The sequence below is a fragment of the Oncorhynchus mykiss genome, chromosome 17 (assembly GCF_013265735.2).
Source record: "Oncorhynchus mykiss isolate Arlee chromosome 17, USDA_OmykA_1.1, whole genome shotgun sequence".
NCBI lineage: Eukaryota > Metazoa > Chordata > Actinopteri > Salmoniformes > Salmonidae > Oncorhynchus > Oncorhynchus mykiss.
This window is the reverse complement of record NC_048581.1, coordinates 3,914,973-3,930,002: the sequence shown is the minus strand read 5'-3', so window position 1 is coordinate 3,930,002 and position 15,030 is coordinate 3,914,973. Positions and strand designations below refer to the sequence as shown.

The following is a 15,030-nucleotide window of genomic DNA, read 5'->3' as shown; positions in this document are numbered from 1 at the left end:
ACTGTAGAATACAGGACTATAGAATATAGTGGTCATAACAGGCTACTGTAGAATACAGGACTATAGAATATAGAGGTCATAACAGGGTTACTGTAGAATACAGGACTATAGAATATAGAGGTCATAACAGGCTACTGTAGAATACAGGACTATAGAATATAGAGGTCATAACAGGGTTACTGTAGAATACAGGACTATAGAATATAGAGGTCATAACAGGCTACTGTAGAATATAGAGGTCATAACAGGACTATAGAATATAGAGGTCATAACAGGGTTACTGTAGAATACAGGACTATAGAATATAGAGGTCATAACAGGGTTACTGTAGAATACAGGACTATAGAATATAGAGGTCATAACAGAGTTACTGTAGAATACAGGACTATAGAATATAGAGGTCATAACAGAGTTACTGTAGAATACAGGACTATAGAATATAGAGGTCAAAACAGGGTTACTGTAGAATACAGGACTATAGAATATAGAGGTCAAAACAGGGTTACTGTAGAATACAGGACTATAGAATATAGAGGTCATAACAGGGTTACTGTAGAATACAGGACTATAGAATATAGAGGTCAAAACAGGGTTACTGTAGAATACAGGACTATAGAATATAGAGGTCATAACAGAGTTACTGTAGAATACAGGACTATAGAATATAGAGGTCATAACAGAGTTACTGTAGAATACAGGACTATAGAATATAGAGGTCATAACAGGGTTACTGTAGAATACAGGACTATAGAATATAGAGGTCATAACAGGGTTACTGTAGAATACAGGACTATAGAATATAGAGGTCATAACAGAGTTACTGTAGAATACAGGACTATAGAATATAGAGGTCATAACAGAGTTACTGTAGAATACAGGACTATAGAATATAGAGGTCAAAACAGGGTTACTGTAGAATACAGGACTATAGAATATAGAGGTCAAAACAGGGTTACTGTAGAATACAGGACTATAGAATATAGAGGTCATAACAGGGTTACTGTAGAATACAGGACTATAGAATATAGAGGTCAAAACAGGGTTACTGTAGAATACAGGACTATAGAATATAGAGGTCATAACAGAGTTACTGTAGAATACAGGACTATAGAATATAGAGGTCATAACAGAGTTACTGTAGAATACAGGACTATAGAATATAGAGGTCATAACAGGGTTACTGTAGAATACAGGACTATAGAATATAGAGGTCATAACAGGGTTACTGTAGAATACAGGACTATAGAATATAGAGGTCATAACAGAGTTACTGTAGAATACAGGACTATAGAATATAGAGGTCATAACAGGGTTACTGTAGAATACAGGACTATAGAATATAGAGGTCATAACAGAGTTACTGTAGAATACAGGACTATAGAATATAGAGGTCATAACAGGGTTACTGTAGAATACAGGACTATAGAATATAGAGGTCATAACAGGGTTACTGTAGAGTACAGGACTATAGAATATAGAGGTCATAACAGGGTTACTGTAGAATACAGGACTATAGAATATAGAGGTCATAACAGAGTTACTGTAGAATACAGGACTATAGAATATAGAGGTCATAACAGGGTTACTGTAGAATACAGGACTATAGAATATAGAGGTCATAACAGGGTTACTGTAGAATACAGGACTATAGAATATAGAGGTCATAACAGAGTTACTGTAGAATACAGGACTATAGAATATAGAGGTCATAACAGAGTTACTGTAGAATACAGGACTATAGAATATAGAGGTCAAAACAGGGTTACTGTAGAATACAGGACTATAGAATATAGAGGTCAAAACAGGGTTACTGTAGAATACAGGACTATAGAATATAGAGGTCATAACAGGGTTACTGTAGAATACAGGACTATAGAATATAGAGGTCAAAACAGGGTTACTGTAGAATACAGGACTATAGAATATAGAGGTCATAACAGAGTTACTGTAGAATACAGGACTATAGAATATAGAGGTCATAACAGAGTTACTGTAGAATACAGGACTATAGAATATAGAGGTCATAACAGGGTTACTGTAGAATACAGGACTATAGAATATAGAGGTCATAACAGGGTTACTGTAGAATACAGGACTATAGAATATAGAGGTCATAACAGAGTTACTGTAGAATACAGGACTATAGAATATAGAGGTCATAACAGGGTTACTGTAGAATACAGGACTATAGAATATAGAGGTCATAACAGAGTTACTGTAGAATACAGGACTATAGAATATAGAGGTCATAACAGGGTTACTGTAGAATACAGGACTATAGAATATAGAGGTCATAACAGGGTTACTGTAGAGTACAGGACTATAGAATATAGAGGTCATAACAGGGTTACTGTAGAATACAGGACTATAGAATATAGTGGTCATAACAGGCTACTGTAGAATACAGGACTATAGAATATAGAGGTCATAACAGGGTTACTGTAGAATACAGGACTATAGAATATAGAGGTCATAACAGGCTACTGTAGAATACAGGACTATAGAATATAGAGGTCATAACAGGGTTACTGTAGAATACAGGACTATAGAATATAGAGGTCATAACAGGCTACTGTAGAATATAGAGGTCATAACAGGACTATAGAATATAGAGGTCATAACAGGGTTACTGTAGAATACAGGACTATAGAATATAGAGGTCATAACAGGGTTACTGTAGAATACAGGACTATAGAATATAGAGGTCATAACAGAGTTACTGTAGAATACAGGACTATAGAATATAGAGGTCATAACAGAGTTACTGTAGAATACAGGACTATAGAATATAGAGGTCAAAACAGGGTTACTGTAGAATACAGGACTATAGAATATAGAGGTCAAAACAGGGTTACTGTAGAATACAGGACTATAGAATATAGAGGTCATAACAGGGTTACTGTAGAATACAGGACTATAGAATATAGAGGTCAAAACAGGGTTACTGTAGAATACAGGACTATAGAATATAGAGGTCATAACAGAGTTACTGTAGAATACAGGACTATAGAATATAGAGGTCATAACAGAGTTACTGTAGAATACAGGACTATAGAATATAGAGGTCATAACAGGCTACTGTAGAATATAGAGGTCATAACAGGACTATAGAATATAGAGGTCATAACAGGGTTACTATAGAATATAGAGGTCAACTGGTCATAACAGGGTTACTGTAGAATATAGAGGTCATAACAGAGTTACTGTAGAATACAGGACTATAGAATATAGAGGTCATAACAGAGTTACTGTAGAATACAGGACTATAGAATATAGAGGTCATAACAGGCTACTGTAATGCTGTTTTGTCAACTTTGCATAAGAGCTACTAAATGACTCAAGTCTAAATTGTAACCCTCCCCCTCTCTCAGACCCTACAGACCTCTTTCTGACCACGTTCCCCCCCCACGCCACACCCTTCCTTCCGCCCCGGGCCCAGCCCCTCACCTCTACCCGGGCCCTAACCTCTACCACCCTCCACCCAACCCCCACTCCATCCCGCCCCAGTCCTACCCCCCTCCCTACTCCACCGGACCCCCTCCCCCTGTTAACTACCCCCCTCAGCCCCTCTACACACACGGCCAGATGCCTCCGGGGGTTAATGCCCCCTGGGTTCCCCCTCCCAACACCCAGCCCCACTCGCTGGGTCCCCCGCCCCTCCTACCCTCCGGACCCCCCCTCTCCAAGGAGGACTTCTACAGACAGAGGAGACTCCAACAGGAACAGTGAGTTGCACCTGATTTCATTCATTGTAATGATGCTGCTGAGGCTGCTATGCCTGAGGCTGGTATCTTCACATTACTGGGATTAGTAAACAGTTGAATTCATTGTAATGTTACCCCGGGCTAGTAGTGGGGGGGAATGTTACCCCGGGCTAGTAGTGGGGGGGAATGTTACCCCGGGCTAGTAGTGGGGGGAAATGTTACCCCGGGCTAGTAGTGGGGGGGGAATGTTACCCCGGGCTAGTAGTGGGGGGGAATGTTACCCCGGGCTAGTAGTGGGGGGGGGGGGGATGTTACCCCGGGCTAGTAGTGGGGGGGGAATGTTACCCCGGGCTAGTAGTGGGGGGGGAATGTTACCCCGGGCTAGTAGTGGGGGGGAATGTTACCCCGGGCTAGTAGTGGGGGGGGAATGTTACCCCGGGCTAGTAGTGGGGGGGGAATGTTACCCCGGGCTAGTAGTGGGGGGGAATGTTACCCCGGGCTAGTAGTGGGGGGGGAATGTTACCCCGGGCTAGTAGTGGGGGGGGAATGTTACCCCGGGCTAGTAGTGGGGGGGAATGTTACCCCGGGCTAGTAGTGGGGGGGGAATGTTACCCCGGGCTAGTAGTGGGGGGGGAATGTTACCCCGGGCTAGTAGTGGGGGGGGAATGTTACCCCGGGCTAGTAGTGGGGGGGGAATGTTACCCCGGGCTAGTAGTGGGGGGGGAATGTTACCCCGGGCTAGTAGTGGGGGGGGGAATGTTACCCCGGGCTAGTAGTGGGGGGGGGAATGTTACCCCGGGCTAGTAGTGGGGGGGGGAATGTTACCCCGGGCTAGTAGTGGGGGGGGGGAATGTTACCCCGGGCTAGTAGTGGGGGGGAATGTTACCCCGGGCTAGTAGTGGGGGGGGGAATGTTACCCCGGGCTAGTAGTGGGGGGGGAATGTTACCCCGGGCTAGTAGTGGGGGGGAATGTTACCCCGGGCTAGTAGTGGGGGGGAATGTTACCCCGGGCTAGTAAGTGGGGGGGGAATGTTACCCCGGGCTAGTAAGTGGGGGGGAATGTTACCCCGGGCTAGTAGTGGGGGGGAATGTTACCCCGGGCTAGTAGTGGGGGAATGTTACCCCGGGCTAGTAGTTTCTGTTCCGTGGCTGAGAGAGATTGACCTGTTCAAAGGTTTCCCTCAGACATGTATTATGGGATGTGACCAGTCCTGTCTCTCTGTGTTACCAGGGTAACGTCCAAGCTGGATGAGTTCACTAAAGACTTTGCCAAAGAGCTGATGGAATACAGACCTGCTCCCAAGAGACGGAGACGCTCCTACTCCAGGTAACAACACCACACGATGACATCTCATCATAGTTCTGGATTAACCTCTCTGATCTCCCCATCCCGGATCCGGTATCGTGAATACAGACTCAAGCTCATTACCATAACTATTCATGAAAATCGCAAATTAAATGAAATAAATATGCCATCTCTCAAGCTTAGCCTTTTGTAAAAAAATATGCTTCTCAACCATAGGAAAACAATAATTTGTGTAACAGTAGCTAGCTAGCGTAGCATTTAGCGTTAGCATCCAGCATGCAACATTTCAACAACAACAAGAAAAGCCTTCAAATAAAATAATTTACCTTTGAAGAACTTCAGATGTTTTCATCAATCAGTTAGATAGCAAATGCTCAGTTTTTCCAAAAATATTCTTTGTGTATTAGAAATAGCTCCGTTTTGTACATCACATTTGGCTACCAAAAAAACCCGAAAATTCAGTCTTCAACTTTTTTCCAAATTAACTCCATAATATCGACTGAAACATGGCAAACGTTGTTTAGAATCAATCCTCAAGGTGTTTTTCACATATCTCTTCGATGATATATCGTTCGTGGAAGCCTGGTTTCTCCTCTCTATCAAATGGAAAAATACTTGCACCTGGCTTTTGCGCACCAATTTCGACGCAGGGACACCAGGCGGACACTTGGAAAATGTAGTCTCTTATGGTCAATCTTCCAATGATATGCCTACAAATACGTCACAATGCTGCAGACATGAAACGACAGAAAGCACATGGTCGTTCCTGCTGCTTTCACAGCCATATAAGGAGACATTTGAATACAGAGCTTCAGCGATTCTGCTCATTTCCTGTTTGACGTTTCATCTTGGTTTCGTCTGTAGAATGAGTTCTGTGGCACTCACAGACTATCTTTGCAGTTCTGGAAACATTAGAATGTTTTCTTTCCAAAGCTGTAAATTCTATGCATAGTCGAGCATCTTTTCGTGACAAAATATTGCGCTTAAAACGGGCACGTTTTTTTATCCAATAATGAAATAGCGCCCCTATAGACTTTTTAAACCTCTTGAACTCTTCATGGAGATATCTTCTCTGACGGAGATATATCTAGGACAGAGATGATATGAATTGTGTAGAGATGGTAATCAGACATATCAAGTGTTTTTCTCTCCTCCCCAGGTCTCGTTCCTACAGTCGTTCTCCGTTCAGCCGTTCCCCCTACTCCCGATCTCCTCGCTCCCGCTCCAGGTCTTACTCGTACACCCCCAGCCGCTCCCGCTCCCGTTCCAGGTCTTACGGACGCTCCCCCTTCTCCAGACGCAACGGAGGCCGGGGAGGACGCAGCCGCTCCTACGGCCGCTCGCCACGGTCCCGCTCACGCTCCCGTTCCTACGGCTACCGTCGCTCCGGTTCTCCTCGCTCCCCTCCGCCTTACCGAGGTGGTGGTGGTGGGGGCTGGGAAGGAGGAGACGGAGCTGAAGGAGGAGGAGGAGGAGGGGGGTATCGGCCCAGGTCTCGCTCCCCGGGGGGCTACAGGAGGAGCAGGAGTCCTGGAGGGGTTAGAGGTCACCATAAGCCCCCCCCTCGAGAGCCGGCTCCTTACGAGCCTAAAGGCGGACCTGACCTGTCTCCCGGGGGCAGGGAGCGCTGGGAGAGAGACAGCTACAGACAGTGGGAGAAAGAGTACAGGGACTGGTACAACAAGTACTACAAAGACTACAGTACCCAGCATGCCTCGGTGCACCACCGCGGTGGCCGGGGCAGCAGAGAGAGGGACCGCCTCACCCCTCCTCCCAGAGACTACTCCCCCCAGGGGCGGGTGAGGAGGGGTGAGAGAGGGGGACCTCCCGGACCCCACAGAACTCACCACGCCTTGTCCGCTCTGCCCTCTGCCTCCGTCAGGGGGGGCGGAAGTAAGGAACGCACGCAGGGGGGAACCAAAACGTCAGAGGGCGGAACTAAAACTCTGAAAGGGAAGAAACTGAAGAAAAAGAAGAACGGGGAGGAGCTGGATTCAGCCGACCAATCGCTGGACAGGGGAGACGCCACACCCGTCAGGGACGAGCCAATGGATGATCTCCACACCCTGACCCCTAGCAAAGCCCCACCCACCTCCACCAAGGTCTCGACCAATAAGGCAGCGCTGCTGTCCGGTAAAACCCCTCCCACCTCGTCCGGCCAATCAGAGAAGAGCAGGAAGGAGAAGGGGGGTAAGGTGAAAGTAAAGACGGAGGGAAAGGTGAAAGGAGAGAAGGTTAAGAGAAAGACGGGAGGAGAGGCGACGGTCACAGCCTCTAAGAACAAAGAGTCTTCAGCCGCTAAACCAACCAAAGCATCCAAACCAGTCAAACCAGACGAGCCAATCAAGAGAGAGAAGGGGCGGAGCACCCCTACTGTTCGAGGAGGTTTGGCTAAACTCCCCCTGCCCCGCCCCCTCCCCCCTCACCCCCACGACCTCCCTAAACACCTGGGCGACGCCCGCGGCGGAAGGAGAGATCCCATTCACAGTGTCGGGGTACGCCCCCCTGGTCGCCCCCTCCAGCCTGCACCTCCCTCCCCAGCGGAGAAGAGGAGGAGAGTGGAAGAGAGGGAAAGGGGGAGGGGGATGGACAGGGGGATGGGGGGGCCCCCAGCTAAGCTCCGCCGAGCCGAGGGTCCGTACCTCCAGAGAGGACTTCCTGCCAAGCCTTCCCTCCTCCTGAACCTGGCATGCAGAGAGTCGGGTAGAGGAGAGGGTCTGCTCCCCATCCCTGGTTCCTCACAGACAGGGAGGCTAGACCGTTTCCATCCCATCTCCATCTCCATCCCTGGTTCCTCCATGGACCTGGGGAGAGAGGGGAGAGGCGACGGACTGCTGCCCATCCCAGGGAGCTCTGAGGCGGGCAGAAGAGAGAGTGACAGGGGGTCTATCTGGCCTCTCATGGGTCTGCAGGTCAAACCCTTCCCCCAGAGGAGAATCAAACTGAACAGAGACCTGGGGAGGAACAGCAGTATGGCCCGCCCAGAGGAGAGACCAGCTCCAGCTGCTAATATCACCACTACTATCACCTCTACTGGAGAGAGACCTGCTGGTCCTGAGAGAGGAGGAGCAGAGAGGGATGGAGGGACGGAGAGGGTGGCGGTGATGGTGGAGCGGAGGTTGTCTGGCGAGAGGTCAGAGGTCAGGTCTGTTAGGTCCGAGAGGCCGTCGTCAGGGGAACGTTTGCCGGAGAGAGGAGGAGGAGGAGGAGGAAGGTCAGTCTCTCTAGACCGCATGACCATCGCGGAACGCTCAGCCATCGCTAAGAAACCTGATGTCACCGGGGAGAGAACAGAGAGAGAGTACACGCCGCCCGCTGAGAGAGAGAGACCAGCTGAGAGCTCCAAGGAGAGAGAGAGACCAGCTGAGAGCTCCAAGGAGAGAGAGAGACCAGCTGAGAGCTCCAAGGAGAGAGAGAGACCAGCTGAGAGCTCCAAGGAGAGAGGGAGACCAGCGTCAGCCAAGACGGACAGGTCATCATCCAGGGAGAAGTCAGCCACCAGGGAACAGAAAGGAGAGAAGACCTCGTCCTCCGTAGACAGACCTGCCTCTACAGGGGAGCGAGCGGCAGGGTCCCAGAGAGAGACTGTAGCTGAAGACAGAGCAATAGCAACAGCAGTGGTGGTGGTGAAGGAGGGTTCTGGGAAGACCAGAAAGATCAGCAGAAAGAGTTCTGAGCCCACGACCCACCACTCATCAGACCACTCTGTCACTTCAACTGGGTGAGTTGCCCTTTCGACCTCTGACCTTCCAACGGTTCTTTATTAGCCCGTGTTGTTAATCAACAATCATTGTGGTTTAACACTATCTAGAGCTTTCTCCTTTAGTTATTAACACTATCAGCGTTCTAGAGTTTCTCCTTTAGTTAACACTTATCAGCGTTCTAGAACTTTCTCCTTTAGTTAACACTATCAGCGTTCTAGAGCTTTCTCCTTTAGTTAACACTATCAGCGTTCTAGAGCTTTCTCCTTTAGTTAACACTATCAGCGTTCTAGAGCTTTCTCCTTTAGTTAACACTATCAGCGTTCTAGAGCTTTCTCCTTTAGTTAACACTATCAGCGTTCTAGAGCTTTCTCCTTTAGTTAACACTTATCAGCGTTCTAGAACTTTCTCCTTTAGTTAACACTATCAGCGTTCTAGAGCTTTCTCCTTTAGTTAACACTATCAGCGTTCTAGAGCTTTCTCCTTTAGTTAACACTATCAGCGTTTCCCTCTACTGTGAGAATTGTGATCGAATATTCTGCACAGACCGGTGCAACAACCAATCAGAGCTGCAGTAGGCCTATATGCAAATAGCCATTGCCATATATGGATCTGTGCCATTCACTGAACAAATAACCACAGTAGCCTACTTGGCCACTGTCAAAACTGGAACTTAAAGCAGGTAGAGCCTTCCCAGTAAACGGGTGGGGCCTTCCCAGTAAACGGGTGGGGCCTTCACAGAAAACGGTTGGGGCCTTCACATAAAATGGGTGGGGCCTTCACAGTAAACGGGTGGGGCCTTCACAGTAAACGGGTAAGGGCCTTCACAGTAAAGCCTTCCCAGTAAACGGGTGGGGCCTTCACAGTAAAGCCTTCCCAGTAAACGGGTAAGGGCCTTCACAGTAAAGCCTTCCCAGTAAACGGGTAAAGGCCTTCCCAGTAAACGGGTGGGGCCTTCAGTAAAGCCTTCCCAGTAAACAGGTAAGGGCCTTCACAGTAAAGCCTTCCCAGTAAACGGGTAAAGGCCTTCCCAGTAAACGGGTGGGGCCTTCACAGTAAAGCCTTCCCAGTAAACGGGTAAGGGCCTTCACAGTAAAGCCTTCCCAGTAAACGGGTAAGGGCCTTCACAGTAAACGGGTGGGGCCTTCACAGTAAAGCCTTCACAGTAAACGGGTAAGGGCCTTCACAGTAAAGCCTTCCCAGTAAACGGGTAAAGGCCTTCCCAGTAAACGGGTAAGGGCCTTCACAGTAAAGCCTTCCCAGTAAACGGGTGGGGCCTTCACAGTAAAGCCTTCCCAGTAAACGGGTAAGGGCCTTCACAGTAAAGCCTTCCCAGTAAACGGGTAAAGGCCTTCCCAGTAAACGGGTGGGGCCTTCAGTAAAGCCTTCCCAGTAAACAGGTAAGGGCCTTCACAGTAAAGCCTTCCCAGTAAACGGGTAAAGGCCTTCCCAGTATACGGGTGGGGCCTTCACAGTAAAGCCTTCCCAGTAAACGGGTAAGGGCCTTCACAGTAAAGCCTTCCCAGTAAACGGGTAAGGGCCTTCACAGTAAACGGGTGGGGCCTTCACAGTAAAGCCTTCACAGTAAACGGGTAAGGGCCTTCACAGTAAAGCCTTCCCAGTAAATGGGTAAAGGCCTTCCCAGTAAACGGGTAAGGGCCTTCACAGTAAAGCCTTCACAGTAAATGGGTAAGGGCCTTCACAGTAAAGCCTTCCCAGTAAACGGGTAAGGGCCTTCACAGTAAAGCCTACCCAGTAAACAGGTAAGGGCCTTCACAGTGAAGCCTTCCCAGTAAACGGGTAAGGGCCTTCACAGTAAACGGGTGGGGCCTTCACAGTAAAGCCTTCACAGTAAACGGGTAAGGGCCTTCACAGTAAAGCCTTCCCAGTAAACGGGTAAAGGCCTTCCCAGTAAACGGGTAAGGGCCTTCACAGTAAAGCCTTCACAGTAAATGGGTAAGGGCCTTCACAGTAAAGCCTTCCCAGTAAACGGGTAAGGGCCTTCACAGTAAAGCCTACCCAGTAAACAGGTAAGGGCCTTCACAGTGAAGCCTTCCCAGTAAACGGGTAAGGGCCTTCACAGTAAAGCCTTCCCAGTAAACGGGTAAGGGCCTTCACAGTAAAGCCTTCCCAGTAAACGGGTAAAGGCCTTCCCAGTAAACGGGTAAGGGCCTTCACAGTAAACGGGTAAGGGCCTTCACAGTAAAGCCTTCCCAGTAAACGGGTAAGGGCCTTCACAGTAAAGCCTTCCCAGTAAACGGGTAAGGGCCTTCACCGTAAAGCCTTCCCAGTAAACGGGTAAGGGCCTTCACAGTAAAGCCTTCCCAGTAAACGGGTAAAGGCCTTCCCAGTAAACGGGTGGGGCCTTCACAGTAAAGCCTTCACAGTAAATGGGTAAGGGCCTTCACAGTAAAGCCTTCCCAGTAAACGGGTAAGGGCCTTCACAGTAAAGCCTACCCAGTAAACAGGTAAGGGCCTTCACAGTGAAGCCTTCCTAGTAAACGGGTAAGGGCCTTCACAGTAAAGCCTTCCCAGTAAACGGGTAAGGGCCTTCACAGTAAAGCCTTCCCAGTAAACGGGTAAAGGCCTTCCCAGTAAACGGGTAAGGGCCTTCACAGTAAACGGGTAAGGGCCTTCACAGTAAAGCCTTCCCAGTAAACGGGTAAGGGCCTTCACAGTAAAGCCTTCCCAGTAAACGGGTAAGGGCCTTCACCGTAAAGCCTTCCCAGTAAACGGGTAAGGGCCTTCACAGTAAAGCCTTCCCAGTAAACGGGTAAAGGCCTTCCCAGTAAACGGGTGGGGCCTTCACAGTAAAGCCTTCCCAGTAAACGGGTAAGGGCCTTCACAGTAAAGCCTTCCCAGTAAACGGGTAAGGGCCTTCACCGTAAAGCCTTCCCAGTAAACGGGTAAGGGCCTTCACAGTAAAGCCTTCCCAGTAAACGGGTAAGGGCCTTCACAGTAAAGCCTTCCCAGTAAATGGGTAAGAGCCTTCACAGTAAAGCCTTCCCAGTAAACGGGTAAGGGCCTTCACAGTAAAGCCTTCCCAGTAAACGGGTAAGGGCCTTCACAGTAAAGCCTTCCCAGTAAACGGGTAAGGGCCTTCACAGTAAAGCCTTCCCAGTAAACGGGTGGGGCCTTCCCAGTAAACGGGTAAGGGCCTTCACAGTAAACGGCCGCCGGAAGTTGCACAGTATTTTCACAACATTCAAGTTTGAGCTCAGCTGACCTGAAATGTCTCAGTCCCGAAACAAATGAGGGATCATTGGTTAGAATGGTTTCTAACCCCTGATCCTAGATCTGTGTATATAACATGGGTATAATGGTTCCTAGTTGATGTTCTCTCTAACCCCTGATCCTAGATCTGTGTATATAACATGGGTATAATGGTTCCTAGTTGATGTTCTCTCTAACCCCTGATCCTAGATCTGTGTATATAACATGGGTATAATGGTTCCTAGTTGATGTTCTCTCTAACCCCTGATCTTAGATCTGTGTATATAACATGGGTATAATGGTTCCTAACCCCTGATCCTAGATCTGTGTATATACCATGGGTATAATGGTTTCTAACCCCTGGTCCTAGATCTGTGTATATAACATGGGTATAATGGTTTCTAGTTGATGTTCTCTCTAACCCCTGATCCTAGATCTGTGTATATAACATGGGTATAATGGTTTCTAACCCCTGATCCTAGATCTGTGTATATAACATGGGTATAATGGTTTCTAACCCCTGGTCCTAGATCTGTGTATATAACATGGGTATAATGGTTCCTAGTTGATGTTCTCTCTAACCCCTGATCTTGGATATGTGTGTTCCAGCAGCAGCAGGTCTGAGCCGAGCCAGAGCCAGGGTGCTGTGTCAAAACCCCGGGACCTCCAGACCCAGAGGAGACCCAGTCCCGTCCAGTTCCCCAGCCCAGGCAGGGAGAGGAGGGACCGTGGGACCGGAGGAGTCCTCATCCAGCCTCCACCCCGGTCCAAGTGGGAGAGAGAGGAGGAGGAGGAGGAGGAAGAGGAGCAGCACTCAGCGTCCAGGGAGAATGGGGCGTTGGCGGTTTCCTCCTCCGTGCCCAGAGACGCTCTGAGGAGAGAAGTCTCACCAGCACCGCCTAGTGGCCAAGGCAGGGAGGTGCAGGGTAGTGTCTCTAAAACAGCCAACACAGAGGGGAGGAGAGGGAGGGAGGAGGGGACTAGAAGGAGGGAGGAAGGCAGAGGCCTTAAAAAGGGTCAGGTGAACTTTAGAAAACCAGCTAAGACCGAATCCAGAGGAGTGAAGGAGGAAGGAAGAGGAGGGGTAGGGAGGGAGGAGAGTCGAGGGGCGGGGCCAGAGCCAAGGCGACAGCGTCTGTGTTCCGACCTGGGTAGAGAGACGGACGAGGCAGCCTTCGTCCCCGACTACAGCGAAGGGGAGGGGTCAGACGGGGAGCGAGGCAGTGGCCTGAGCCATAGCCCCTCACACAACACCCAGAGCCCCGCCTCCCAGAGCCCCGGCGGCTCCCCTAGCAACCACAGCGGCTCCACGGCGACGGACAAGAAGAAGAAGAAGAAACACAAGAAACATAAAAAACACAAGAAGCACAAGAAGCATTCTGCCGACGTTGAGCCTCCCGTCGAAGGAAGGAAGGAACACAAACACAAGAACAAGAAGAAGAAGCACAGGAAGAATAAAGAGGAAGAGGGAGGAGGAGGGGAGGCAGAGGAGAAGACTGGGCAGGAGTCAGCCAACATCTGAGACCCTGCTAGCTCTGTTAGCATCTAGCTCATGGTTACAGCCTGAGTTTTTCTAGTTCATGCTAGCTCTTTTAGCATCTAGCTAAAGACTACAACTGAGACTGCTAGCTCATGCTAGCTCCGTTAGCATCTAGCTAAAGACTACAACTGAGATTGCTAGCTCATGCTAGCTCCGTTAGCATCTAGCTAATGGTTACAACCTGAGTTTGCTAGTTTATGCTAGCTCCGTTAGCCTCTAGCTAAAGGTTATAACTGGACAAAACCTTCTTGTGGGGGGTACTTTGTCAAATTCTTTTAAGTACTTAAGCTGAGTTGGATATAGTTTGTTTATCTGTAATGGAACCACTGGAATAAGTGGAGCTCACCTCAGATATTTGTAAGTAATTTTGTGTTTTCTGTTAATGTGATGCTCTCTCTCTGATGCAGGTTCTCTGTGAATGTGTTTTTGTACAAAGATGATGCTGCATTATATTCGATTACCCTGATCTATGGCTATAAGGTGTCTGAAACTCTGAAGTGTTCCAAATGTAACCCTGTTCACTATATAGTACACTACGTTTAACCAGAGTCGTATGGGCCCTAGTCATTAGAGCCCTAGTCCAATGGGTCCTAGTCATTAGCGCCCTAGTCCAATGGGCCCTAGTTTATAGGACTCTGGTCGAATGTAGTTCACTATAAAGGGATTAGAGGTTCATTTGGGACACCTCCCTGATGTATAGTAGGTTATATCATCATGTTTATATGAACTGATCTGAAGGCGGGCTAACTGATCTGAAGCCGGGGCTAACTGATCTGAAGTCGGGCTAACTGATCTGAAGCCGGGGCTAACTGATCTGAAGCCGGGGCTAACTGATCTGAAGCCGGGGCTAACTGATCTGAAGCCGGGGCTAACTGATCTGAAGCCGGGGCTAACTGATCTGAAGCCGGGGCTAACTGATCTGAAGCCGGGGCTAACTGATCTGAAGCCGGGGCTAACTGATCTGAAGCCGGGGCTAACTGATCTGAAGCCGGGGCTAACTGATCTGAAGCCGGGGCTAACTGATCTGAAGTCAGGCTAACTGAATGGTGACTAGTGGAAGTTACTGTTATTAAACTTTGTTTTCCCTTTAAACTTTCTGACTGTTGTCTTTTCATTTATAGTTTGGTGAATAAAACCTGTCTAATGTTTAATATCAGAATACCACAGTTCTTGTGTTTTATTGACTGTGACACATTTTTCACATGTTTAAATGGTTTTATTTTCTAAACTCATAACACTTGTGAAACCTGCTATCTTATGTTCAGGCCATTCATTGGAGTTCAACACAACATCATTCAACACGCAAAATCAATGTTTGGTGAAACACCATATGTACATTTAGCTGAGTCACCAGTCCGTAATGATAAGCTGGTTAGTCCCCAATCCGTAATGATAAGCTGGTTAGTCCCCAATCCGTAATGATAAGCTGGTTAGTCACCAATTGATACAGGAATTTATATGTTTAAAGGTAATGACTAAAGTATTCCAGCCTGAAACTGTATAACGGAGTGAAATGTATTAGAATTATAAGAGTATAATTCTCTAATGTGTGTGCATAGGAAGACT

General features: G+C 48.1%; 1 protein-coding gene across 2 annotated transcripts in view; it reads left to right on the top strand.

The window, feature by feature from the left end:
- The window catches only part of LOC110487340 (E3 ubiquitin-protein ligase RBBP6), a 40,429-nt gene extending 25,804 nt beyond the window's left edge, over positions 1 to 14,625 (top strand). Inside the window, exons 14-17 of one of the 2 annotated variants that reach the window (XM_036948662.1) lie at positions 3,372 to 3,725; positions 4,936 to 5,031; positions 6,170 to 8,731; positions 12,537 to 14,625. In XM_036948662.1, coding sequence (XP_036804557.1) covers positions 3,372 to 3,725; positions 4,936 to 5,031; positions 6,170 to 8,731; positions 12,537 to 13,446 — 3,922 coding nt within the window. In that variant the 3' untranslated portion in view covers positions 13,447 to 14,625. Of the gene's footprint in view, positions 1 to 3,371; positions 3,726 to 4,935; positions 5,032 to 6,169; positions 8,732 to 12,533 lie in introns of both variants that reach the window. The other variant, XM_036948661.1, reaches the window with a different exon arrangement.
- Positions 14,626 to 15,030: the final 405 nt, after the last annotated feature.